The sequence below is a fragment of the Chelonoidis abingdonii genome, chromosome 19 (genome assembly GCF_003597395.2).
Source record: "Chelonoidis abingdonii isolate Lonesome George chromosome 19, CheloAbing_2.0, whole genome shotgun sequence".
In the NCBI taxonomy this organism is placed as follows: Eukaryota; Metazoa; Chordata; order Testudines; family Testudinidae; genus Chelonoidis; species Chelonoidis abingdonii.
Genome location: NC_133787.1, coordinates 18,782,027 through 18,809,778, shown reverse-complemented (window position 1 = coordinate 18,809,778; position 27,752 = coordinate 18,782,027). Strand labels below are relative to the sequence as shown.

Sequence of the window (27,752 nt, the reverse complement as noted above, 5' to 3'; positions counted from 1 at the left end):
GGGGGGGGGGGGGGTGTCAATCCACAGGGTCATCAGCTGATGGGAGGCACTTGGGGGTAGAGGGGGGAAGCTGGCTGCTGGTGGGTGCTAAGCACCTATTATTTTTTTTTTCTGTGGGTGCTCCAATCCTGGAGTATCCACAGAGTCAGCACCTATGGCGCAGACAGATTCCGTTACAGGCAGGGAGAAAGGGGGAACACGAGAGAAAAAGTTTAGGCATCGCTGGCTTAGTGGAAGCACCATTATGTTTTTGTGGCGCAAGTCTAGTGGAACTAGGGTAGCCTTTTCCGTTCAAACAGAAAGATAAATAAAATGACGAACATAGTGTTAAACAGCTTGATTTTTTTTTTAAATGATTGATGGTAGTCTTTGTGTGCATGAAATAGACTGGTACTGGTACATTCCAGGGGTCTGGGACTCAGTATTAGGCACTCATTAGGCAAAATATTATAAATGATAGAGAGCATTTCCTAAAAGTTTTGTTTTTGTTTTCCCTCCCCCATAGAACATGAAGATGAAGTTGAAACCCCTCGGAAGCGGCAGAAAAGTGAAACCGAAACAAAACAAGATTATGAAGAATGGAAAAAGAGAATCCTGGAAAACGCTGCTAAGGCAAAAGGGGCCAATGTCTGACTTCAGTCTCTGGAGTGCCACCAAGAAATGTCACTGCCTCTGGTTTGTAATTTTAAATCCCCCTTCACACTAGTGCAACTTGGTAGCATGAGAATTTATGGATGGTAACCAGCCACTTATTTATTTGATTGGCAAGATTTTAAATTGTTAAAGCCTATCATTTTACTAAGTGGGATCAGCATTATGGTGACTTGCTATTACTACACAGTTGGCCCAAGTTTGAAAGTTGACGCTGTGAGGCCTTCCCCTCGGACCAGTGCAGACCTCAGCTCTAGGACAGGGAGTAGCCCTTCTACTTCTAAGCAACAAACGGGCCAAATAATGTTGTGGTATAAGTAACCTCTGAAAAGGTTGCACACTCTTGTATTCCAGACTGAAGCTTAAGTCATGGTTACTAAGATACACAGAAAGGGTCCATCCATGAGGAAACTACTTGTTTCATCGGTAAAACAAAACTGAGGAATTCAGAGTGTTAAAACTTTTTTATAGCCATAATATCTGATTAAATACACTTTCTGCTATGTATGTGGGACCTAAATGTTTTTAGAGAGCAATAAAGATTTTTTCCTTTATTTGGATCTTTGGTTTAAGAATTTGCATATGGTCTTAGGGTTGCTTCGGTGACCTCTTATCACTTTTATTGTATAAATACCTCAGGATCAAAATCTAAATGGGTTTAAAGAAACCTTCTGTACTTACTTAAAATGTTTCTTTACGTCCAGTAATAAGATCTACAGATCTGTGATAAGAGGTACTTCAGTCTGCTTACAGCTTGGGAACAGAATCAAACCTGCCAGTCAGTGGCAGCAGGAGAATCTTCTGACATTGCCTCCACTTGAGACTACTTCCAGAGCCAGTATAATTCAATTTTTTTCCACCTACGTTAGATTAATTATACTTTGACGAGAAAGCACAAGTTTATCCTATGGCAGACCATGGGGTTAACTTCTGACAGAATAAACCCAAATCTTCAGATGTCACTTTCCATCTCTGCTCTGGGTGATCTATTTGTCTCCAGGATGGGCCAGAACTGACTGGACTCTGTTTCTTAAAGAAAGGATTCTTTCAGGTAAGCCAGAACATTTCCTATTCATTGGGCTAAAATACAGTGGGATTTTCACAACTGTGTTGGAAACAAGATTGTCTATTTACATTGAAAATGAGCTTTATGGAAAAGTTGTGAAGACTGCTTGTCTGCAGTAGAAATACAAACCTGGATCCCATCTGAGAAAGCTAACTGAATAAACTCATCTGCATAAAGATAGTAATCATACTTCTTGTCCATTCGTGTGGACATCATGATGACACCCTACCATGGGAGTGCTGCACCAAGCAGGAACAGGTTCCAAGGCTGCGCTCTCTACACTTGTGGGTCTGGAATCACTGTAGTTGCCCTCAGGAAGCGCAGAATGTCAGGGTTTGTCCAAAACTTCATATCATGAACATGCTGCAAAGACTATAGTGCTTGGATGCTAATACACGTCAGGGGGTTGGGCATTCCTCTGCTGTCACTGACTGATAGGTGTGGTTCTGCACTCAGGTTGAAGTAGCCATTGTAACAGAGCTGTGGAAATTAGTACAATAAAGTGAACTCCTATGTTTCAGTCTCCTCTCCTCACCCCACGTATAAAGGACATGAGTAGCCTGGTAAAATATAATGCATATATGAAATTAAAGCTTCTCTTCACCCACTCTGCTCCACCCTGTTTTAAAAAATTTAAGAGGGAAAGCAGAAGCATTCCTCCCTGTCAACTTACATTTGTTTTGGGGTTGGTTCAAGTCAAAATTTTAGTAAGTTGATTCAGGAAGAGGCCAGACAAATGCTGAAGAGCAGGGCAAACACTGAGCAGTCTCAACTCACTCAGAATAGCTGTAAAATGAGATTCCAGAATTTTCTTCTAAATCAGATTTCATAATATCGAAGGAGGGTCCACACTCTGGGAGAAAGTCAGTTGTAAAGGGCTCACCAATTCTGCCTTTACATTAGATTGATTACTGTATTTCAGACTCGAGAGAAATAGGCCAGTTACATTTTTACTGAGATTTATTAGTGTTAATTTCATAACTAGGCATACTAACAATAACTATTTACCATGCAGTGTCACTGGGGAGGGGAATTGTGAACAAGCGTGGGCCTTCATAGAAGGTGATCCCTTCTCAGGATTTTTTCATGTAACTTTTGTTGTCCTCTGATATTATGCCGAAAGTGCTGTACAAGTCCAGTCCATCTGGACATGAAGGGAGATGTTCTAGAACTGAAAAGCTAGACAAGCTTAACATTAAAGTAGGGTAAGCAATTTTTAAGGTCTTGATGAGGGCTGGTAGCAACAACCACCTTAAGCAATTGAAGAGCTATGAGTTAATGGGAGTAAAATTGTGATTTGATTACGATTAATGTGCAGTCTTAAGCTGCTACTGTTAGTGATACATTATTTTAATCAGCTCACATAGAGTGGTGCAGCCTCTAGGTTAGCCACAAAGGAAATAGCATGCCAGCCACCTCTACAAAAGTGCCTGATAAACATTAAGGAAACAACTAATACTGGGCTTATGTTAGATGGGGTGCCTCCAGCTTTATAAGTATCAGAAAAAAATTTTTTTGATTTTTTTAAGTTAACCTTTTTCTTCACAATACCAATTAATTTTTGTTTTTAAACCATCAGAAAAAGGGCAACAGTTCCCATGTGACTGGAAGAGAGTCAAAGGCTGGCAATTCACTGATCCTTCCTCCTCTGTCCCTCCCTTCCCCAGCAGCTGAACAGAAACAAAAACCAGTTCATCTGTTACAAAGCAGTAGCTTGTCTGTTACGCTTCATGGTATTTGGCAGAAGTGTTGAACTCAACTATAAACTTAGAAAACCTCTGTTCCTGGGGAGGAGGTGACACCTAACTGCACAGTACTGCATCCACCAGATTGTCATCCCAATTCTTTTTCATTTGTGGCAGTTGAACCTAGATTCATACCAACCTAGAAGAGCTATTTAATCAGTTTAACCCATTATAAAAATAGGGCAGTAGGGGACAATCTGTCTTAACTTGTGCCAGGTTTTAAATCTCTCTGAAAGCAGTGGATTTTGTTTTAAAGGATAATGTGGAAGACACTTTTTCTTTCTACTCTGACTAGTTTGCTATGCATTAGTGTGATGCTTCTGTGGAAAAAAAAAAAAAAAAAAGCAGCGGTGGGTAGGGGGAAAAGACAGAAAAAAAATCAACCCCGTTAGAAGAAATGTAGAAAAACCGCATTTCTCAACCTCAGTTTTGTCCCTGGGTATTTAGCTTTAAGTAAAAATTTTCTTTGGGGAAACTATAACACTGTTATCCCTCCAAATCTATCACCACTGTTACAATACCCTAAAAGTGATAGTACAGCGCCTCATTAACACAGAAAGTCTTAAGGTATTCCACTGCTGCTGAGCAGGTGCTTGCTGCTATACTCCACCCTTGGGAGCCATATAAATAATCAAAGACTTTCAAACGAAATGGGTCCCACTCAAGGAACTTAGCTGCTAATTATGAGCGTATCATCATAGCTAGGAGTGGAGTTGTATCTGGAATATTTATGTATCACTATGTCCAGTAGCTGAGAGCTTGTAAAACAGAACTATGGAAACCCCTGTTTTATAAAGATTAGTAAAATTCATTCTAGGTTGTGCTCAGAGACAGTTGGGGTACCTAAGCACACGCATGATACATAACATGAGGATGGCAGAAGTGGTGGGGGAAGAGAGAGAAACATCCAGTCCTTTTTTCTCTGCTTCATCTCTAGCTCTAAGGCCTATAGCTCTTCCACAGCAGCTTATGCAAGGTTGACAGACATGCTCGGAAACCTTCTCAGCCGATTGGCAGCAGCAACCACATAGAAATGTTTCTGTGAACAAAACAGAAAAACCTAAATGTGAGCATCATTGAGCCAACGCACACTTTGCGATCAACAATTGATTTTTTTTCAATAAGGGACTCCAGACAGTAAATGCAGATTTTTTTTTTGATTTTTTTTTTTATCTCCCAGACCTCTGCACTGAATACTACACAGAACAGCCTTCTGTTGTGTCACTCCAGTATTTAGTGCACATTGAAGACAGGGTGATGCAACTACGTCAACTGAAAAGTAGTGGGAGTGGAAGGTTCATGAAGTTTTCAAGATACATTTGTAGCCTTAGTGAAATTGGGGGAACTAATTAGCACCAGTTCTCACATCTTCTGTTGTACCTGTCAGTCTTGGGTAAGCCAGCTAGCTCTAAGTACACCTCCTTTCTTCTGCAGCTCCTGATTAAATCAGGGTTACACTTAAAATAACACAGTCCCCTTCCTCACAGGAGAGTCTTGTAAATAAACTATCATAGGAACAGCTATAATGGATTAAATAGGTTAATCTCCTGTCTCTGGATAATAGCCAGAGTGTTACCAAGCCACAGGCAACAGACATTAATTATAACACTTTAGGGACCCAAGGTGTCAACATGATCAAAGGAAAAGCAGCTGTCTGTGATTAGCTTAATGTTAACAATGCTAGAAGAGTGACACTTGAATCCTCCCCATTGGGAATCATGAAATGCTTTGTACTAGAGAATTCCTTTGTGGCTGTAAAAGAGTGTTTATACAATGAACACAAGGCTGTATGCATCTGTTAGCAAATGTGTCAAAAAATAGCTTGGGATGAAGACTTTTTAAATGCAACAAGTAGCACTAATTCTGGAGTCTGGGGAAGTAAACAAAGTTTGGTCTTCAGGGTCTAACTCATTAGCGAGGTTTTGCTACTCTCACTAATGAGTAAAAAGTGGATTGGGTTCGTCCTCTTCCTATAGGTTAAATGTTCCAGCGTTGTGGTGTCCCTCCTTTTCAGAGTATGATTATTGATCACCTTTTATGGAAATTCCTACATATTTACTGAAAATGGTTCAAGAATTAGCAAGAGATTATCAGTGGTCCTGAAAGTATGTAATGTTTCATCTGGCTGGATTGTGACACAAGAAGGTCAGGTAAATTTCCCAAGGTTGTACAGTGAACGAGGGTTCTCAGAATGGATTTGAACTCAGATTTTGCTTAGTCCTAGACCTTTGCGATGAATACGACGCAAAATAACCTTCTGTTGTATCGTTCCAATATTTCCTATACATTGAAGACTGGCTAATACGCCTATATCAGCTGAAAAGTAACTGCTTTTGCTTGGAAGGTTACACGTTTAACATCAAATAAATAGTGTCTGAAGCCTTTGAATCCCTGGAACTTTACACCTAATGTTTTCTGAAACACCAATAAGAAATAAGAGTAAAAATTTAGAAACAAAGTATCTAAACTCAGACATGCTGTGACTTAAAAGAGCAAGTGAACTCTCAAATCTATAACTGCAAATACAAATCCCAAATTCATATTTCAAGGAAGATCTCCATGTTTAGAAGAGGACTATGACAAAGAAGGAATAAGGGCCCTGCCTGCAGTGAACTAGTACAATCACTCTTCTTTGGAAATAATGACAGACTTTGTCTATTTACCTTCCATTTTCTATGAGCCATGTAACTTCGTAGCAGCAACTGGGACTTCAGGCAAAGCTTGGATTTCTTGGCTTTGCCAGGCAGATCATTTAGCCACTCGTGTTTCAGACACTGTGCTGCACTCATCCTGCAACTAGAAAATAAAATTGGTGAAGGGCTGTGCTGTAAATGTTGCTACCACTATTGTGATTGACACAGAATCTCCCTGTCTGCTACAGTGGAATGGTTCAGCTGCTCTTCACTGATACTATGTGTGAAAGGCTGTTTTTTCTCAATGAAAATAAAAGTAAACATACAAAAAAAGATAGGGGTAAGGCCCTTTATAGCTGCCAGGTATCTCAGCGTAGAGAGCCTGCATGAAGACCAATTCTCACTCCTACCCTCCTGGTGGGACTAAGTGGCGCTTAGAGGTGTTTTAGGTTCTTCTGCACTTGGGTTTATGCCTGAGTATTGCATAACCTTGTTGCTCTATTATTTGGATGTGATTTTGGAATGTGAATGGCAGAACACATGACATTTATGTAGGACTGTGCCAAGAGCATCAAAGAACACAGAGATACTAACTTGCGATATTATGTAGTCCATCTCCCCTGACAATGCAAGAGCATTCCCTTCTGGATATTTAAGGAGGCTCACAGATGCCCACAAAAGTCAATTAACACTAATGAGAGCATCCATGTGTAAACAACGGGTATGGCTTTCAAGTATTCCTCCTGCAGCTGGCTGGAAACTTACAGGTTCTGTTTCAGCTTCAACTAGCCGCACACAGCTTGTCTGTGTTCAGTACTTTGGAGATGTGACAGCCAAAAGGCTGATTTATAACTGAAACATAATTTAATTGTAATAATAACTACAGTATGTAGACGGTCAACAAGGTGCTCAATAGGAGATCATTTCCATGAGCCTTTGAAAATACATGGAGTACAAGAAAATCCTAGATCTTTTCTTTTTGGGGATCCTTTGTGTAATTTTTTTTTAAAATTTGAACTTGCCTTTGAACTTCAATGTGAAAAGATAGGGCTAAGTCCTGCCTTTGGCTCAGCTGCCGCTCAAGGAAAAAGGTGTCAACAGAACTGATGGTTAGCAGCCTTGTGCATAATGTGAGCAGCCAGCCAGAATCCCTCCTGGTAAACAAGAATGTGCTAGGACAGGGGTCAGCAACCTTTCAGAAGTGGTGTGCCGAGTCCTCATTTATTCACTCTAATTTAAGGTTTCCGTGTGCCGGTAATACATTTTAACATTTTTAGAAGGTCTCTTTCTATAAGTCTATAATATACCTAAACTATTGTTGTATGTAAAGTAAATAAGGTTTCAAAATGTTTAAGCTTCATTTAAAATTAAATTAAAATGCAGAGTCCCCCGGACTGGTGGCTAGGACCCGGGCAGTGAGAGTCCCACTAAAAATTAGCTCACATGCCATAGGTTGCCTGCCCCTGTGCTAGAAGCTAGGACAAGCTGTTGCACGAGGTCATCCCCTGCTGTCTCAGGAGGGAAGGGTTTGCTGTGGACTAGTCACTCCCCTTTCTCGAAGAGAGTGAGCCACAGCCTGCCATTGTGCCTAGTGAGCAGCTGGCAGATCCAACAATGCTGCTTGCTTATAATAATAATAATAATAATAAATAATCATCTGCCCTTAAATAGCATTTTTCATCCCCAGATATCTAAGTGCTCTGCATTACTTAAAGCATTACTAATTCCTTTTTACAGATGGGACTCTCTGAAGTTAAGATCCCACAGCAAGTCAGTGGCCGTCAGGAGCAGACGCCTTGTCTTCCGACTCCTATCCCTCTGCTCAAGTCCGCTAGATGACAATTACCCTTCCAGTTTAATGCCCGTCTTAACTTTCATTCACAAGTTAGTATTAAGAACTTTATTATTAAATCTCATTTGCATAGGTTAGCTGACAGCTTAGGCGTGGGAACTATAGTGGGGGGGTGCTGCAGCACCCCCACATTTTACACAGGGCCACTGTCCCTGGGCCCAGGCCTCCTCTCCCCAGTCAAGGGCTTGGGTCCTAGCTGCTGGCCCTGCTACTTGGCCGCTGGCTCCATGCCTGGGTCTCTGTGCCAGGCCCCCGCTCCCGGCCCAGGGCCCCATGCTCTGGACTCTGCTCCCTGGCCCTGCGTCCGGGACTCAGGTCCCAGCCACTGGCCTCATGCCCTGCTCCCCAGCCACTGGCCCGGAGCCCAGCTGCCAGCCTCTCTTCCCAGCCGCTGGCCCTATGCCCGGGGCCCCATGCCTGGGGCTCTGTTTTTGGGGCACTGGCCCCCCGCTCCTGGGTCCTGGCAACTGGGGCTCTGTTACTGGCCCCACATGAGAGGTCCTGGCTGCGAGCCCCATGCCCTTCCAAGCCTTTGCTGACCCCTGTCTCGTTCCCCCCCCTCACAGAGACATGGTACTGCTCCTGGCCCCAGCTGGGTGGGGCGGGGGGATGCAGACAGTGGTAAGGGTGCTGGCTTCAGCGCCCCCACTATTAAAAGAGTTCCAGCACCACCAGCTGACAGTCTGGAAAAAGCCAGGGTTTTAAGTGTTTCTGTTCATAATTTTCTCCTAGAAACATTCCCATTGGTAGAAGGATTCACTGGACACATGTTCATCAAAGGAAGACGAGGCCCATGTAACTTCATTCAGCATCAGTATTTGACAAGCTGGGCCACATTCTGTCCTACAATACAATGTATACAGCTCCCTTTGACTTCAGTGGGAGCTGAGCATACAACTCCTAGAACAGAATTAGGCCCCAGATGGTTCTTTGCACCTATCCAGTGTATGGAAGGCACTTAGATTGGGAATAATGTCGCTTTCATATCAATGCTTTTAAAGAAGCCAAAGCGACGACAGAACTAGCTCCTGGACATATGTGACAGGTTCTTCTTAAAACAAAACAAATGATTCCACATTTCCTCCGTTTAACCTCTCTTGCACCAGGCACAGTTACTGAGAGAGCCGTTACCTTGATTGAAATACATTGACATTGTTCTTTTAAAAAATAAGGATTGTGTCACTACTGAACTGCCTGGTAGACACAAACATGGCAAAAGAAAAGTCATGGTACTAACATTCAGTGATTGGCTGCCATACATATATTTAGTTAGGAAGAACTTATTCTAAATGGTAGGACTGCCGTGGCAAACATATTAGAAGATACCTCTTCTCCTTCACAAGGAGTTTTGAAATAAAGTCTTTTGCCTCTTCTGAGAGTTGTTCAAATGCCTCTGCATCAAAATCCCAGCTGCAGTTCACTATGTAATTCATTGTCTCTGCGTCTGTTTCTCCTAGGAATGGTGATAAGCCACTGAGCCTTTAAAATAAAGAGAGAGAGAAATGGGCAGCTAATAATGGGAAATGTGTATTTCTCCTATGTATCCTCACTGTGCTCACTGCTGCTTTAGAATGACACCAGTCACATAGAAAAGAGGGTTCCAGCTAGATACCATCCCAAAGGCCAGTGCAACATCTGCTATGCTGGGGCTTGCGTACTTGGCTCAGTCCCTAGCTGCTCAGGTCAGTAGCACAAGAAAGCTCAGTCAGGAGGGAAGGAATGCTTCACATTGCCTATTTGCAGCTCACTCTGCCAACTCCAGTTTCAGAGTTACTGGACATCCAAGGAATTGAATTCAGTGCGATGTGAGCACATGCTCAACTGCTTTTTCAGACAGGAATAGGACTGCTCACCTGCCTAAAGCTAAGCATGCACACAAGTGCTGAATTGAGGCCTAAATCCATATTTACTTTAGATTAAAATACTGTTTGAAAAATATTTTCTTCAATTAGTCTCTAAACCCAGATTTGTTTCTTAAATAATTTATGACTGGATTCACATACAATTATTTTTTTTTGGCTTCTACATAAACTTAAATAAAAAATAACCCAGGCCATTGAAAACAGCTACAAAAAATGTTGTGATGCTGTGTAGGTAGAGAGCCTGTAGAGATCACACACACACACCTGCACCCCCGTATGGCCCACAACCTAAACTCCAGGGAAGAATTTTAATCCCATGTGTGGCTGTGAAGTGAATTTTTCAGGCCCAGGAAGTAACTCCCCACAGGGCAGGAATAATTCTTGTGTGCTGGGTTTACAGTGGCTCCACGGAGCTGGGACCATGCTCAGAAGGGCTCTGGCCTGCTCCGCTTGCACTGTGCCCCAAGACCCTGCTCCTCCCCCTGTCCACCACTCCCTCCTCTCAGCCTGCCTGCCTTCTGGCCGAGGGCTCCTCTCTGCCCCCTGGCCCCACCCCCTGCTCCTCTCTGCCCCCTGGCCAGACCCCAATGCACCTCTGGCTCCAGGCCTGTGCAGCCCCACCTGTCTCCCTGGGACTGAGCTGCCTGGCACTGGTGCAGAAGCCTGACCAGTCTCTGCCAAGTGTAGGTGGGGAGGGAGAGCAGGAACAGTGTGCAGGGCTTGACTGGGCCCCTCCAGGCAAGTGCATATTGGGGGCCAGAACCTGCCCTGGCTGATCATGCCACTCCCAAGGGGCTGGAGCAATTCCCAGCCCTGGGACCAACCTGGCTGCATTGCCAGCTCAGCCCAGCAGACACCATCACCTCCCAGCAGGGCTGGTGAGTGCGGCTAGGAGGCAGGGCTTGGGGGAGTGGGTCTGGGGAGGGTGCTGGGCTGTGAAGGGGCAGGGAAGTTCTCTGTATGTTGGGGCACTAGGGAGTGGGGGTTCTGTGGGGGGTTCTGGGCAGTTGTGGTGGGGCTGTGAGGAGGGGTGGTGTGCAGGGCGCTATGCATTTGTGGGTGGGTCTGGGGGGGCCTCTGGCCATAGGGAGTTGGGGGGTGTTGGACGGGGGGGCTGTGTGGCCCATAGGCCCACCCCCGAGGGGAAGGGACATGCAGGCAGCACAGGGCCAGGCAGGCCACTGTGCGTCTGGCAACTGCCAGTTTATAAATAGTGCCCTCGCATTGGGCGGAGCAGGGCCGCCCCTACCATGCCATGCCCCATTGCCTCTGGCTGGCCCCTCGCTCCGGGGACTGAGCTCCCTGCGCCATGCTCCATTGCCTCCATAGGGGTCCACAAATATGTTTGGTGCTGGGCCCATAAAAGGTTAATCTGGTCCTGTTGTGTGCGTGTTGGGTGCAAAAGTCCTTTTAGATCAGGTTCCCAAGGGCCTGATTTAAATGAAAAGATAAGTCTGAGACCTCAATAACTCATTGAAAGCAGAAGTTCTGTTATGTTTCAGGCAACTGATTACACCTTGTCTGAGTAAATGAAACTTGATTTGTTTTGTTTTTATTAACTAGACACCAAGAAGGCAAAGAGAAAACAGAAGGTTTAAGTATGTAGAATGAAGATTGATTGTTTTTCAGGTATTTCAAGCTGTGTAGCAGTGATGTTCACTTTTATTGGTTCTCTCTTTTGGGTAATGAAGTGAGTGCAACAAGGAAGACACACTCCCTAGATGGGAATCTCTGAATCGGCTGCATTCCAGGTCTGCAAATACCTTCCACTGGCCTTTCTTACAGAGCATATGATGCCATGGCCATGACCCACACAGAGGCTTACTTACAGCATGTACGTGATGACGCCTACACTCCACATGTCAGTTGGGAATGAAACAAAGTCATAGTTCACCACTTCAGGAGCCAGGAATTCAGGAGTGCCAAAATTAACTTTCAGCTTCTCACGAGGTTTGTACCTTCATCGGAAACAAGAAGGGGCATCAGCACTAACAACAAACTAAGTACATGCACTGCACACTTGCAAAAAGAACTGTCATATTTTTCATACTGTAGCAAAGCCAGACAGGTACATTCTATATTGAAGTCTTTAAAGATGCAGAATTTCAGCCTGTGCATCCCCACAGAGAGTTTTTTATAATTCACAGTCACTTCCAATTAGTTTGATCAAATGTTTAAATGAATCAGCCATTTAAATCTGAACAAAATCAAATAAACTAAATCATTTGTATTAACTTTTTGTCTCTAGTGAATCACTCTCTTGGTGCATATTCTGACTTTGGCACTCTGCCTCAATTCAGAAAGTCACAGTTATAAACAGCTCATTATCCATCATTTAATTTTCCTACTTTAGACAGGTGGTAGTATGGCAGGAGAAGAAGCCAGAGAAAGACTCAGGGCAATAAAAATATGGTTGCAACTAAAAGTTGCATGATTACATTAGAATCACTGCCATGTCTTCTGGAAGTTTCTGTATGCCGCATTGTGGTGATTTGGCTAATAAGATCAATCCAAGTCACAGGAACAGAGGTGGATGAAATAGGCTGAGGGCACTACAGTTGGTTTTCTATGTTATTGCAGAAAAAAAATCAAATTGGAATAGCTAACATTCAGGCACATGTAACCCAACCTCTGTCACTTTTATAGATATTATGTTTGAGTGAGAAATCTATGGCACAAGTTCTAAAGAAATCATCCTCAAACTAGAGAGACAAGGTGGGTGAGGTACTCTCTTTGATTGGACCAATTTCTGTAGGTGAGAGAGACAAGCTCCATCCTCAAATTGGCAGACACAGGGCTTAATTCACGTTGCAGGTACATGGTAGTGTAATCTACACTCCCCCATGTGGCGACAAGCTTTCCACAAAGAGAGAGATATAGATTGTAATGGATTTTTTACCTTCACAGAGGGCAGCTTTAAACTTTTGCTGGGCTCCAGAGGAGACTCATGAGCAAAAGTTGTTCAGAAGATGCACTGAATCAAATTCCATTTTTAGGCAAGTTTGGAGATATTTCACTCCGCAGGACCCCAAACCATAATTCACTGTGTAAAAGTGCTCAGATCACAGAGTTATGAGCACAGTATAAATGCCCAGATGGAACCCTGAGAAGGGACCATTATTTGATTTTAGTAACCAGCAGGATGGTGTTGCAGGCAATGGAAGATGTTGATAATTTGCTAGTTAATATAAGGAAGGACACAGTCTTGCAGTCGTCACTCAGTAATAACTCCAATTAAAGTTAATGGAAATTTTGCCTATGTAACAAGTAAGATCAGGCCATAAATGGTGGTTGTTTTTTAAAACACTACTTGCATGTTTCCAAACTGCCTTTAATGCAACTTTTCTATTGGGCACCCCTTTCCCTAAACCTATAATTTTGTTTGTGTACATTTTTTTCTATTTTTATAAAATCCTTTTAAAAAAGAAAAGCTCTTTGAGCTGAAATACCTGGGTTTGTATAATGAGGACCCCACAGTGTTTAGAAAATAATTTTTTAAGTAAATATTATTATACTATCTTAAGAAGTTGTTGCTTTCTTCTCGGGAGGGACTAACTCATGCCCACACATCAGTACCTCCTGTTTTCAGTCAAATATCCCTCGCCTTTTGCTTTTTCCATTAGGAAAGAAGATTATGCTTCATAGCTGCTTATGGTTTTCCCTCTATATTTTTTTTTTTTCTGTATATAAAACAGGACCCTCTTTTCTGGTCACTGCATATATGTAATAATAGGCAAAGTCATAATGATGAGGGCAAACTAACTAGGATAAAAAAAATCATCTGTCCCATCTCACTGAACCACTTCTGGACAACTCTTTGGGGGTACAGAAAGAAACCAAAATGCTTGAAAAATGAAAGAACAGCTTATGGATTAAGATATAATGTTTACATAAAATTTCCTACAACAGCTATGTATCATCTGGTCAAAGCAGGGCTAATGCTGGTAATATTTCATAAGGTGAAACATAAAGGGTCAGACATTTATTTTAGAACCGTTTAGTGAAATCCAGGTTCCACTGAAGTAAAAGGTAATTAATTGCAATGGATCCAAGATTTTACCCACTGGCTTTCCTCTAGTTCAGTGCAAGTAAGGGCAAAACAGAGATGCAATGGTAATAGCAAGGCCTGTCTAACCCCTGAGGACCAGGAAAGAAGGATGGGTCTGGGGTTTTATTTAAGTTAGAGTAGTCAGAATACGAGCAGCCTTGCAAGAGAACTGAGTCAGCATAGAATTGATGTAAACCATGACCTCTTTTTACCTAATCAAATAATCTCTCCCTACAGAATTAAGTTAACATTTCCTCAGGATTCAACTATTATTCTGTTATTACAAACTTGTGGTCACTTGCTCCACTCTGTTATACCAGAGTCTCAAAAGAGCTGTGCTCCTTTTAGATGTAGTTTCATATTAACTGGAGAGAAGGACCAGAGCTAGCAGATCATAGCTGCCACCTGCCCAGATTTAGACCAAGGGATTTTTTCACCGTCTCCATGGCTGTTTTGCAGAAACCTTCCCTGTGGTAAGGGACCCACTCTGGAACCAAGGATATCATTGGCCCTTAACAAATGATAAGTAACAGCTCTGTTCTCTCCTCCTAGTCTTAAGGAAAGTACGTGGAAGGGTGATCCGGGAGTATTCCCCCACATGCCTAGAGTTAAGTAAAAAACCTGGGGCAGGCACAGAAACAACCATGCCTCCTTCTAACCATGTCCACGTGAGAGGTGTTCAATCCTGTACCATTTGGCCGATGTAAATGACCAACGTAAAAACTGGACCCGAACTCACATATGATGCTGTCTATATGTCTCACAGCCTTTAAATACTGAACTATGTTAAACCAGAGCAACAGAAAGTGAGCACTGGTACATTTCTTGCTTGACACATTCATATGAGTTTGACAAAGAAAACACTTGTCAACTCTCCTAGTAATCCCTCTTCCTGCAGTTGCAGAAGTGTTCTAGAACATTCTCTAGTGTTTTGTCCATTCTAATTTTAAATGCCCCAAGAAATGGGGCTTCTATGTTTTCCATGGATGGCCTTGCTACAATTTAGTATCCCTCACTGTTAGGCTCAGATTGAGCATGCATTTTCCTTCCCTTAATTGCATTCCATTACTCCATCTTTCACCACTATTAACTGGACCAGCTAATTCCTCTCTCTCCTTGCTATTTACTCGGTAACTATTTATAGGTTGTTATGCCTCACCTTAGCTGTTCTTTAGCCAAGCTATCCATATTAAGCTTTTTTGCCTTTCTTCTTAGGTCTAGCTCCCTGATCAGTTTTATTGCTCCACTCTCAGCTTCCACCAATTAAACAATATCTTTCTGGTAATGTGGTTCCCAGAAGTGAAAACAATATTCCAGGTGCAGTCACACCAGTGCCAAAAGAAGGATTACTACTGCCCTGCTCTGTGATATCTTTGTGCTTAAAGGCCAAAACTGCATTCTCCATATTGCAGCCATTTCAGATTGCAAACTCATAGCTAATCTCCTATACACTCTCATCCCTTACCCTCATCCATGAGAAGCAGACATTGTGACAGATGAGGGATAGAGACTGTAGGGTGAGAGCTGATCCATTGTATGCCTGTTTCAAATGGGATAGTTTTGTCATCCATTTTACTTTGTGGACAACCATCTGTCTTGGGGGTTTTAGACTGAGGCCCAGCACTGCAGAATCTGAGCCCCTTCCATATAAAATCAATAGCAAAGGTGAAGTCCCTAATGGACTTCCTAGAGTCGCTGGAGTAAAAACTCTATTTGAGACATTACTGTGTGTAAACTGGAATACTAATACAACATTAGCCTGCAAAAATGGAAAAGACAACATTACAGTTAGTGCGCTAAGCTGCAAATTCATGCCTGCAGGAGCATATTGCTTTGCTCCTTCATATTTCAAAATTACTTTAAAGTCACTGAAATATGTGAACAAACATATCACAAGAATGAAAGAAAAGAAAATGTCAGTGGATTTTGAGTGGCTCATAATTGAACTGTCTTACCTCCTTGCTAAACCAAAGTCAATAATTTTAATCTGGTTTCCTGTGCAATTTATACACAATATGTTTTCAGGCTAGAAAAAGAAAAAGGTATATTTTTAGTTAAATAAATAAAAGTGAAATTGCACATGAGACACACTAACAAGAAGAGTAGCCAGAAACATGACCTGAAATGCAAAGATACAGAATAATTTCAAAGAAAGACTTTTAAAACAATGCTAGTTCACTTCTTTGTTGGTTCACAGCAGTGAACCTATCAGTCACATATGTCAATCTCACCTTTATGTGCTTTAATACAATGGTGGTTGTATTTTTTCTATTCATTTCCTAAGGCTCTGTTCTATTCTGGCACTATGTGTAGTATTCCATTATACTGATATAAATATATATTTGAGCCCAATTGTGGTGAAGGATAGTATGGTTCATGGGCTGCTTATGGGGTGCCTGGAGGGCTTGTATAGGAAAAATTACTCTATAAGTCTAGTTGGGAATGTTACCCACAGATCACTTGTTGAAATGCTTCCTTAATTTTTCCTCTTAAAGGGGAGAGAATCAATGATGTGGCAAAAGAAGCAGGGGAAAATATTCAGAGGATTATTGAGATCAACTTTTCCCGTGAGTCTGTTATTACCATGGGAGGGTGATTTTTGGGCCCCATCATCCTCCTAACTGGCTCAGTAAAATGTGTGGGCTTAGATCTTGCCTTCAGGGATTTTATTCCTTACTGCTGCCATGGGGTGTAACTATTTTCCCGGATTTGGCCATAGCAAAAGTATTACATAATGTAATTGAAAGGAGTCCTTTTTAGGGGAGGACTGAATGAACACCTTTGTGTGGAATGGTTTAGCAAGTCAGGTGGCAGACGCTATAACACTGGGTTTATTCAAGAAAGTGCAGTATCTTGAGAGACCGGAATGCAAACAAGGAATGAGCCAATTACAGCTAAATAGTGTTTGCTTTTCCATCAAAATTAAATTTGTGTGTTCTTTTTTGTGACATTTGCAGTCTCACTTGTCAGGAGGTTTATGGAGAGTTACTGAGAAGCCACCTAGCTATGCAAGGCTCAGCACCTCAGAAGACCAGGTCCTTAATCTATTATATTTATTATAAATATTATAATAATTTCACATGGATATTGCAGTTGGAAAAATGTCCATTGAAACATCTTTTGTATAGAAAATTGGATTTTCAACTAAAGGAAGTTCTAAATAGGAAGTGGCTCCTTTCTGCAAATTCTAGCTTTTCATTGAAAAATCAAAAACAATTTAAATTATTTTCAAGTTTGGGGGGTTTTCAACAAAAAACTTTTTTTTCCACAAACCAAAACACTCACAACACACTTTCCAACCAGCTGTAATTACAGTAGCAACTGCACATCAACCACATAGGACTACCGCTATGCTAGACACTATATAAACATGTAGAAAATGATAGTCCCTATGCACAAAGAACTAGTGGAGAATTGTCACTAGAGCATGTTAGTTTACAATGGCTCAGTTCCAGGCTGTGAGTGCAGACACAGACAAGGACAAACATGAGAAGAAGCAAAAGAGAGGACAGGTCTTATAACACAAATAGAGGGGCTTCTAAACCCTCTATTTTGCAATTCTACACAGCTATGAAAAGCTTCTGATCTGAAAACTGTAAAAGCAGAGGAACCTGCTGTTTGTTTAATCATCTTTAAAATAAGTTATCATATGTAAGAAAAGATTAAACGTTAAAGAAAAAATTAATCTTCTAGGGTTAATTCATGGTGGCTACTGAACTAAATAAGTTTATTTCATTACAAGATAAAGTAAGGGGAAGAGAAAAGACCCTCTATTTGCAGCTCCCATACATACAGATTCTCCATACAGCACAACACACAGTTTAGCCAAAGACCTGAGATCTTCAACTACTGACCTTCAGGTCTAAATGGAGAATATACTGCTGATGTATGTAGTGGACTCCTTCACATATTTGTTTGGTAAAAAGGATTGAATCCAACTCAGTTAGATGGTAGTTTTCATCTGTGATTCGGTCGAATAATTCACCACCATCAACACTAAAATATTGACAAAGAGAAATGTGAAAAAATACACATATTGCTCATTAGATTGGGAGTTAGATGCCTAGGCACTCTGGAAAATCCCACTAGGCCCCATCTTCATCTTCAGGTGCCTAAGTCCCTTTAAAAATCTGGACCTTTGTCTCTGTCCTGCTACTCTTCTTCGGTCTCTCTCTGTTCATTCAGTTCTAGCCTCCTCAAGGCATCTCCAAACATTCTCACTGCTAGTGGTACAAAGGCAGTTCCTGCCTGTTTGAACAGCAGTGATGAACCTCTCCATCAAAATCTTTCCTCCTTTTTGTTTCTAACTTCTCCAAAAAACAAATTGTTTTCTCTCTTCTTTGTCTCTCTTCAGTTCCCTCTCCCTCTGCTATTTTTTTAATTTAACTCTCGTGCTCTTATATGACTTGCTAGATACAGTTCAAATAAAAAATGCAGTTGTATTGTATCTATGGGCCAGACCTCCACTAATGAAAAATAAAACATACTGATGTTCTTCTCTTAACAACAGACCTGTATGAAATCCCTCGATACGTTCTGCGATACAGCTGGTATTCTTACCATTTGTTTAAGTTCTGATATTGTCAAATATGTGATTGTCTCTTAAAGAGTTTGCTTCTAAAAAATGAAAGAAGCCTTCACTCAGGTTGGGAAACACTCATAGTATCACCCTCCCCCTCCCCATCCCCCCCACCCCAATGTATTGTTCTCCATTTGATCAACCACTGAGTTCAAAAGAGCTAACAATTCTTAATATCATTTTAACTTACTATTCCATGATCAAGGTGAGGTTGTTCTTGCATTCAAAAGCATCATAAAGCTGGATCAGATTCACATGATTTAACTGGTTCATGATGTTTATTTCATTTTTCACTTCCTCCTGAAACATTAAAAACAGGAAGATAACGAATAGGGACTAGCAACAAGCTATTGGAGCATGACCACAAACACTCTTGTGCGCATTCAAATACAAACATTCACACAAAAATTAGCCATTCCTCAAACATTCATGTCAACTGATCAGGGCTGGCTCCAGCATTTTTGCTGCCCCAAGCAGCGAAGCGAAAAAAAATAAAATAGAGCCAATTGGCGGCACTACGGCAGCAGCTTAATCACACCACTTAATTCTTCTGTGGCAATTTGGCGGCAGCTCAAAGAGGAAGAGAGGGACTGAGGGACCCGCTGCCAAATTGCCACCAAAGAACCTTTCCATTGGCTGCCCCAAACACCTGCTTCCTTCACTGGTGCCTGGAGATGGTCCTGCAACTGATTCCCTGCATACACCAATGTTAGTGTAAGAGAGTGGTTCTCAAAGTTTTGTACTGGTGGCCCCTTTCACACAGCAAGCCTCTGAGTGCAACCCTCCCACCAAATTAATTAAAAATACTTTTTAATATATTTAAGACCACTATAAATGCTGGGGGCAAAGTGAGATTTGGGGTGGAGGCTGACAGCTCGCAACCCCACCACGTAATAACCTCGTGACCCTCTGAGAGGCCACAACCCCCAGTTTGAGAACCCCTGGCGTAAGCACACTGTGGATGAGCTCTCCCCCGATATCTAATGGTGAGCTGTGGAAAAAGACTTCAGAAGCTGATCTCATTTGCATGGACGCATCCATCCTGCCTAGGTGCTCAGCATGATGGGACTGCTTGCCCAAATGATCACTTGTGGCCAGTGTTGGCTCCCCAATCTCCTTGTTATTGGGGCAGGAGTAGTAAAGGGATGCTATCCTTGTTGTGTGATCCGAGGGCAACAGAACTGTACCTGGCATACCCCAATGGAAGGGACTTACCCTCAAGTGAACACCACTTGCTAGGCAGGGGACATGTGTTCCAAAGCCCAATGAGTTGAGAGAGGGTGGGGACAGGTACTTGTACCTGCTGGTGTGGGCCTTGTTTTAGGGTCCTAAACACCAATTGATCCGTCCTCTCTCCATGGTATAATAAAAGACCTAATTTAGACTCAATTCAGAGTCTTGTTACACACTGCAGAGCTGAAATCATTGATACCTACATCTAAGTATTAGACCTACTTTGGGAGAGTGTCTCTATTGCAAGAGACTTCCCAGTGTGTCCTAGCAGTGAGACTCCCCTACTAACAGCTGAAATCACTGAGAGCTGTGTTAAGTGTGTGTGGCCGGGGGAGGGCCCTGAAGACATCTTGGTGAGTGGACAGCTGGCAGAGAGGCACAACCAGCAGGGTGGCTGGCGGGGAGGCAGACAGAGAGGTGTGACTAGCAGGGCGGCTGGTGGAGAGGTGTGGCAAGTGGCCAGCAGAGAAGCTGGTAGAGAGGGCCAGAGCAGAGCCCCACAGAGGTGTGATGATCTGCTGTTGGGGTGACGACCAAGTGCCCAAGCTGTGCAGCATGTAAGGTGCCTCCTTACCCCCTCCCCAGCCCCGTCTTCCACACAGGGTGGGAGGTGAACTCTGCACTGGCCAAGGACAGCAACTGTGAATGGGGTATAGAGAAAGGACGGGCACATTAAGGGACTTTTGGGTTGCTGAACTTAAGACCCTGAGGGGAAAAGGACACTGCCCAACTTACTTAGGTGGTGGGTCTTTTGCTCGTGGTTTGTGTTTATGAGCCCTAGTTGCAGTGTTTTCCCAAATTAATACTGAGTTAATTCCCTCCTTTTATTAAAAGTTTTTGCTATACTCAGACTGTGTATTGCCTCTTAGAGGCGTCCAGGGTGTGGTGTGTAATTGTCCCAGGTCACTGGGTGGGGGCTCGAGCTGGTTTTGTGTTGTATTGTTGAAAAGGAACCCATAGATACTGAACCCAGCCCTTGTTGCTGCTGGCTTCACCTGGCAGAAGGGATACATTAGTGAACACTAAAATAACAGGACATAAAACATGGTCAGATCAAACAGTCATATAGGATTCAAGCAAATATTTACTAAGGCTGGTTTTGTCATACTTGATACAATGTTGAGTGGGAAAATACGTTAATAAGGAAAGTGATGCACAGGTGCTTGTAATAAGCCAGATTTATAATGTCTGTCCGTGGAGGTTCACAAAACCTTACTTACCCTCTCCTTTGCTCCTTTCACTTTTATTATTTTGGCTGCCAGAGTAAGACCAGTTGACACCTCTGTGCACTTGTGAACTTGACCAAAACGCCCCCTGTTGATACAGAGAAATACACAGTAAAATGACTTTAAAGTAACTTGCTGCAGAAGCCTTTCAAACAACTATTCTTATCATTGATTAAAAATAGCCTGGTACAAAGTGAACAGAATCAGGTGGTCAGTACCATGAATCTCCTCTTTCTCTCAGCTTATGCAGGATTAGTTTTATCTTTCCAGCCAGTTGTTCAATTCTTACATTAAAATATTATGCTCCATTTGTATTACCACCTTACACAATGACACGGTAACCTGCTGATATTCTTTTTTGGTTCTGTAATTTTACACTCCTGCTGTCCTTCAGTGATGCATAGTGGGGTATATTAACAAGGATATTTCTGGTCTGATCGCGTCACTTTTTAAATGACATTAAAGCCAATAACTACAGGGCACACATTTATTGCATGCTCCTACCTCACCCACGACATGATTTTTAATAACCATCTTTTCTGCCATTGCATCACCATCATGCTTGGACCGGTTAGGCCATATTTGCACTTAACTGCACCAGGAAATCATACTGTCCCAGATAACAACTAAGTGCAGAAAACTGAAAGGGCTGAAGGGAAGTGCTCACCTCATGAGTGAAGCCTAGATGTCATGTCAAAATAATGTCAGTTTGAAAACTCAGCCATTAACACCCTTTAAGATGCTGTTCAGCTCTGAAAAATGATTCTAGAAACAGTATAATGGTGTTCCACATTCAGCAGCTCAGTGACTTCAATGTCAAATCTAACCGTTGTACCAACCAATAGATGATTCTCCTAACCTCCAGCTGTGCAAAATCAGAGTGGAATCTGAAAGTCAAGTCATCTTCTGCCTGGCTCACACATCACCAGCAATAAAGACTTTGCAACTAGAACATGGCTGACAATTCTGCCAAGGATGCACAAGCCAGAAAAGAATTCATCTCATTTGCTCAGAGCTGCAGTGTTCTGCAGGGCTAACAGGAACGGAGAGAAGTAAACATTCATTTAATCAATACAGTGAGCAGATATGCAAATCCACCAAGTAAGAAGATGCAGTGACTTTATTACAGTGACTTTTCTCACCATAACTGCGCTTTACAAGCTAAATGAAAAATGAACTCTTGTTGTTAGCTGTTAAAGTTCATAATGCCACAGGAAGGTTTTATTCAGTGATTTTAAAAACAGTATTTTGAATACTAGCCAGCCAGTGATTCTCAAACTTCCCATGGAAGTTTTCTCCATTAGTCAAACTGCAAGACTGGACAGGATTATGGAGTTATCTGGTAAGTCTCCAGTAGTTGACGACCCACATTAGAACCAGTGACATGGCATCAAGTAGAACTACACAGATTATAGAAAACTTCAGGGATCATGAAAGGGAGCTGAAGAAGAGAAGAGTCCAAGTGATTTTCTCTGAAAACCTTCTGGTTCCAGAGCGAGAGAAGCCAGAAATACTGGAGGTGAACTGTTGTTTGTGTGACTGGTCTGAAGCTGCCAGTTTTGCTTTTGTTGGACATTGGGCCACTTTCTAGAGTGGGGTGCGGGGAGCTATATGTATGGAATGTCTTGCATCTCCCAGACAGAGGGCTAATCTTCGTAGATGGAGACTAGCTGGAGCAGCAAGAAAGATGTTAAATGAACAACGCAATGGGAGGGTATTACGGCAGCAAATATATTACAAATTTAAACTCAGAGTCGTGAACAATTGAACCAATGTAACAAGGAATGTAAAGAGAAGAAATTTTCAAGTGCTTAGATACCACTGCTAGGAGTCTGTATAATAAGCAAGAAGGATCGGAAATTCTCAATGATGGGAAGAAATGTGATATAATTGGCATTACTGAAATATGGTGAGACAATTCACACAGCTGGAACGTTAAAATCACTGGCTATAACCTGTATAGGAAGGCCAGAGCAGGTAAAAGAGGGTGGGGGGCTGGCATTCTACATTGAAGATAGCATTATCTATTCTAGAGTTATTGATAACGCAGAAGCACAGGGTCTTGAATGCATATGGATCAATGCTCTAATTAACAAAGCCCAGGAAGAGGCACTGGTGGAGGTCTGTTGCAGACCAACAAACCAAACTGTCTATAATGTGTAGAAAGAAAAATGGCGTCGTTATTGGGGGACTTCAATTTGGGAGACATATGCTGGATGTCTCATGTACCTAGAAGTAAAAAATCATCATCAGAATTTCCAAAATGTGTAGATGATTACTTTCTAACACAAACAATATTGCACACTACACAAGATAATTCTATCTTGGACATCATGATGACAAATAAAGAAGAATCAATCACTGCATTCGAAGTTGATGGTTGACTAGGGACCAGTGATCATGACCTCATTATATTCATTAGGGGAAAACAAAGGACAGTCTGGTGCTTCAAAAGAGATAATTTCCCAAATCTGAGAAAATGATGAGTTAAATTGATCAGAAGGAAAAGTTTAGACAGAAAAATGTGAATGAAAACTGGGAGTTCTTTAAGAAGAGTTTAGTAGATGGCCAAAAATCTATGATTCCACATTAAGAAAGAGGACAACTTTGGCTCCAGGTTCAGTGGTGAAGTGAGGGCCACAGTTATAAATAAAAAAGGAATATAAAACAAATGTAAAAAAGGAGAAACAGATAGCACTCAACATAAATTATAAGTTATGAAATATCGAAAATTAATAAAGGAAGCCACAGACATTAGGAAAAGATCCATGGCTGGCAGGGTTAAGGACAAGGAGTTGTCTTAGGAACATAAGAAATCCTAGCAATAGTATAGACCCATTACTAGATAGAGATGGTAAAATTCTTAATGATGATGCAGAAAAGGCAGAAGTGTTCAATAAATATTTCTGTTGTGTTTGGAAAGAAGCAAGAAAATGTACTCATTTCATATGAGGATGTGAAAGTATCTTCCAGTCCATTAATAAGTGAGAACGTTGGACAACAGTGACCAGAAATAGACATTTTTAAATCAGCAGGTCTGGCTACTTTGCACCCAAGAGTCCTAAAATAGTTGGCACACGAGATTTCCAGCCCACTGGTGTTAACGTTTAATAAATCTTGCAATATCAGGGAAATTCCTGAAGACTGGAAGGGTGCTAATAGCTGTGCCATTATTCAAAACAAAAAAAAACCCAAGCAGGATGACTCAGGTAATTACAGGCAGGTTAACCTTGATCAGTCCTTGGCAAAATAATGGAAAAGCAAATTAATGGATAAGAATATAATTAATGCTGGTAAACATGTTTTATGGAAAACAGGCCTTGTCCAACAAACCTTATTTCATTCTTTGAGATTATAAATTTGGTGGATAAAGGTAACTGCATAGATGTAATATAGTTAGACTTTTGTACGGCAACTGACTTAGTACTGCCTGACATTCTGATTAAAAAATTACCACTATCCAATATCACTAGTGCACACGTTAATGGATTAAGACCTAGCTAACTCCCTTGAGTGTTTCTAGTGGAGTTCAGTACTAAGCCGACACTATTCAATATTTTCATCAATAATTTGGAAGTAAATACAAAATCACTACTCATAAAATTTGTGGGTGACAAAGATTGGCGGAGTGGTAAATAACGATGAGGACAAGGCACTCATATAGACATACAGTCTGGATCACTTGTATCCATTCTAACAAATGTATTTTAACACAACCAAATGCAAAGTTATACATCTAGGAGCAAGGAAGGTAGGCCATACCCACAGAATTGGGACTGTAAACTGGAAAGCAGTAACTGAAAAGAATTTAGGGATCATAGTGAGCAAGCAATTCAACATGAGCTCCCAGTGCGACTCAAAGGCCTTGTCTACACTTACAGTTTTGCAGCGCTGGCCGTTACAGCTGTGGTCGTACAGCTGTGTACGGCCAGCGCTGCAGTGTGTCCACACTGACAGCGACCAGCGCTGCAGTGTGTCCACACTTGCACCAGTTGCAGCGCTGTTGTGAGTGGTGCATTGTGGGCAGCTATCCCACAGAGCACCTCGTCCCCAATTTGCTGCTGGGGGTTGTGGGAAGGGGACGGAAGGGTGCGGGTCATTCCGCTTCCTGTTCCAACGACCCGTGGTGCATCGCTTCCTTTTCAGCCGTTTGGTGCCATTGTGATTCTGCTGCGTGTGATTTCAGGAAGAATGGAGCCCGAGCTGCTTAGGATGTTGCTGATGAATGTTGCCAGCACATCCCGTCTGGCAGTTGATCTATTCCTTATGCTCCAAAGTGACAGTGAGAGCTCAGATGATGAAATAGATGCTGCTGACACTGCTGACACTAAATTGCTTGTGGCAGTAACGGACGTGCTCTGCAGCGTGGAACGCCGCCTTTGGGCTCGGGAAACAAGTACTGAGTGGTGGGATCACATCGTCCTGCAAGTCTGGGATGACGAGCAGTGGCTGCAGAACTTTAGGATGCGAAAAGCCACTTTCCTGGGACTGTGTGCTGAGCTCGCCCCAACCCTGCGGCGCACGGACACGAGACTGAGAGCTGCCCTGTCAGTGGAGAAGCGGGTGGCTATTGCAGTCTGGAAGCTGGCAACTCCAGACAGCTACCGATCGGTCGCAAACCAGTTTGGAGTGGGAAAGTCGACCGTTGGAATAGTGGTGATGCAAGTATGCAGGGCCATTAATCGCATCCTGTTCAGACGAACCGTGACTCTGGGGAATGTGCAGGACATTGTGGATGGCTTTGCCCAAATGGGTTTCCCTAACTGTGGAGGGGCAATAGATGGGACGCATATTCCTATCTGGCACCACCCCACCTGGCATCCGAGTACATTAATCGGAAGGGGTATTTCTCAATGGTTCTCCAGGCGCTTGTGGATCACCGTGGGCGTTTCACTGACATTTACACAGGATGGCCTGGAAAGGTGCATGATGCACGCATCTTTCGGAACAGTGGCCTGTTCAGGAAGCTGCAGGCAGGGACTTTTTTCCCAGACCGTAAGATCACAGTTGGGGACGTCGAAATGCCCATTGTGATCCTTGGAGACCCCGCTTACCCGTTAATGCCTTGGCTCATGAAACCGTATACAGGGAAGCTTGACAGGAGCAAGGACCGGTTCAACTACAGGCTGAGCCGGTGCAGAATGACTGTGGAGTGTGCTTTTGGCCGTTTGAAGGGGAGATGGAGAAGTCTCTACGGGAAGCTACACGTGTTGGAAAGCAGCATCCCAGCGATTATAACCGCGTGCTGTATCCTCCATAATATTTGTGAAGGGAAGGGTGAAACCTTCAGTGACGAATGGGCCTCCGAGGTTCAACGCCTGGAGGCTGAATTTGCCCAGCCAGAGAGCAGGGCTAATAGAGAGGCCCAGCACAGTGCTTCAAGGATAAGGGATGCCTTAAAGGAGCACTTTGAGGCTGAAAGCCAACAGTAATGTTGGGTGCCTTCCACTGCAGTTAAGAGCATTGCTCACAGCAGTTACTTGCAGTGGTTTCATTGATTTGCAGTTCCTATTTTTTACTTGTAGTAGATGTTACAGTTTCTGTAATAATAAACAGTGAATAAAAAGACAAGAAATCCTTTATTAAAAATACATACATAAAACAGGAAGGGGGGTACGGTGATTAGCATTACACTCACAGGTTTGAATATGTTCTTCCTTGAGGGCTCTGCACTGCCTGCTGCTGCACTTGGGGCACTGCCTGCTCTGCACTTGGGGCACTGCCTGCTGCTGCACTTGGGGATTAAAATGCTGCATGGTGATGGGTGTTGAGTGCATTGGGTAACGGTCGTAGTTATCAGGGCTGTGAGGTGAACGTACTGGTGTTGGGGGCAGTTGGTGGTGGTAAGCACCAGGATGCTGGAGAAGGGTGTTTTGAGGAAACATTGGGGCACAATGTGCTGAGTTTTGGGATGGACTGAGGCATCCACGGTAGTGGTCTGCCTGCATGTCTACCATTGTCTGAACACATCTTGAACACGGGGCTCGTGGGGGGGGGGGGTCAGGCTGGGTCCCTGTCTGGCTTTTTCAGTACCTGCTGGCCAGGGGGTTTAAGGCAGACCAGGTGCTGGGGAAAAAAATCACAGAGAAAATCACCCAGTCCCCCAGGAGCAGAGCAGCCAGTGGCCACTGATCACAGAAAAGCGTAGGACAGGGCTGGTTAGCACCCACCAGGGACACTCAGCAAAGTGCATTGGGGGTGGGGGGGCAGAGCCCAGGGGCCTTCCCCCGAGTCCCAGGAGACTGACCCCTTCCAGCTGCCCCCCGGCTTTGTCTCTTTCCCGGGCCAGCCAGCAGGGCACCTGGTCTGTTCTCCAGCACGTCTGGCTGATCCTTGCAGTGCAGGGGGCCCGTCAGTTACCACCCTTGCCGGCTACAGGGTGTCGGCCGTTCTCTGCAGACCGTCGGCCATCACCCCTGCCCTCTAGGGGTCGCTGCACCTTATCCTGCATCACCTAGCTATCGAGTCGCACAGAGGGGAAACTGAGGCACACACCATCTTCAGAGACAACGTTGAGAACATTCCCACTTCGTCCTGGGAGTGATGCCTCCCCCAGGGGCGGGAATGCAAGACACTGGGTGTTTGCTGGGCACTGGGAGCACTGAGGACTCTGCCCACCGGAGCCTCAACCCCCAGCCCTGCTGCAGCCCCCCTGGCAGCTCCGGCTGTGGGTTGCCCAGCTGAGAAAAGAGGGGACTGTCAGCCGCCCAAGCACCGGGCAAGCCCTAGCGTGGGGAGACACCCCCGAACCCAACTGGGATGGAGACACAGGCCTGGTGCGTGCTCCCAGCTCTGGGGGTGGGGGGCTGCAGCGCGTCAGCCCCCTTAGGGTCACACTGGCTTGTTGGGGGAGCCCC

At 43.3% G+C, this 27,752-nt stretch overlaps 3 protein-coding genes across 4 annotated transcripts in view; 1 reads left to right on the top strand and 2 right to left on the bottom strand.

The window, feature by feature from the left end:
* The window catches only part of ORC6 (origin recognition complex subunit 6), a 23,909-nt gene extending 11,866 nt beyond the window's left edge, over positions 1-12,043 (top strand). The window contains exons 7-9 of one of the 2 annotated variants that reach the window (XM_075073816.1): positions 506-1,702; positions 7,833-7,979; positions 11,373-12,043. In XM_075073816.1, the coding sequence (XP_074929917.1) occupies positions 506-633 (128 nt within the window). In that variant the 3' untranslated portion in view covers positions 634-1,702; positions 7,833-7,979; positions 11,373-12,043. The remainder of the gene's footprint in view (positions 1-505; positions 1,703-7,832; positions 7,980-11,372) is intronic. The other variant, XM_032778093.2, reaches the window with a different exon arrangement.
* The window catches only part of VPS35 (VPS35 retromer complex component), a 252,384-nt gene that overhangs the window by 62,830 nt on the left and 161,802 nt on the right, over positions 1-27,752 (bottom strand). The gene's annotated exons all lie outside the window — the stretch shown is intronic.
* The window catches only part of MYLK3 (myosin light chain kinase 3), a 41,553-nt gene continuing 16,460 nt past the window's right edge, over positions 2,660-27,752 (bottom strand). Inside the window, exons 7-14 of the mRNA XM_075073842.1 lie at positions 20,890-20,983; positions 18,627-18,736; positions 17,712-17,853; positions 15,813-15,883; positions 11,639-11,767; positions 9,274-9,426; positions 6,126-6,258; positions 2,660-4,501 (exon numbers count right to left, since the gene is read on the bottom strand). Of these exons, the coding sequence (XP_074929943.1) occupies positions 4,430-4,501; positions 6,126-6,258; positions 9,274-9,426; positions 11,639-11,767; positions 15,813-15,883; positions 17,712-17,853; positions 18,627-18,736; positions 20,890-20,983 (904 nt within the window). The 3' untranslated portion in view covers positions 2,660-4,429. The remainder of the gene's footprint in view (positions 4,502-6,125; positions 6,259-9,273; positions 9,427-11,638; positions 11,768-15,812; positions 15,884-17,711; positions 17,854-18,626; positions 18,737-20,889; positions 20,984-27,752) is intronic.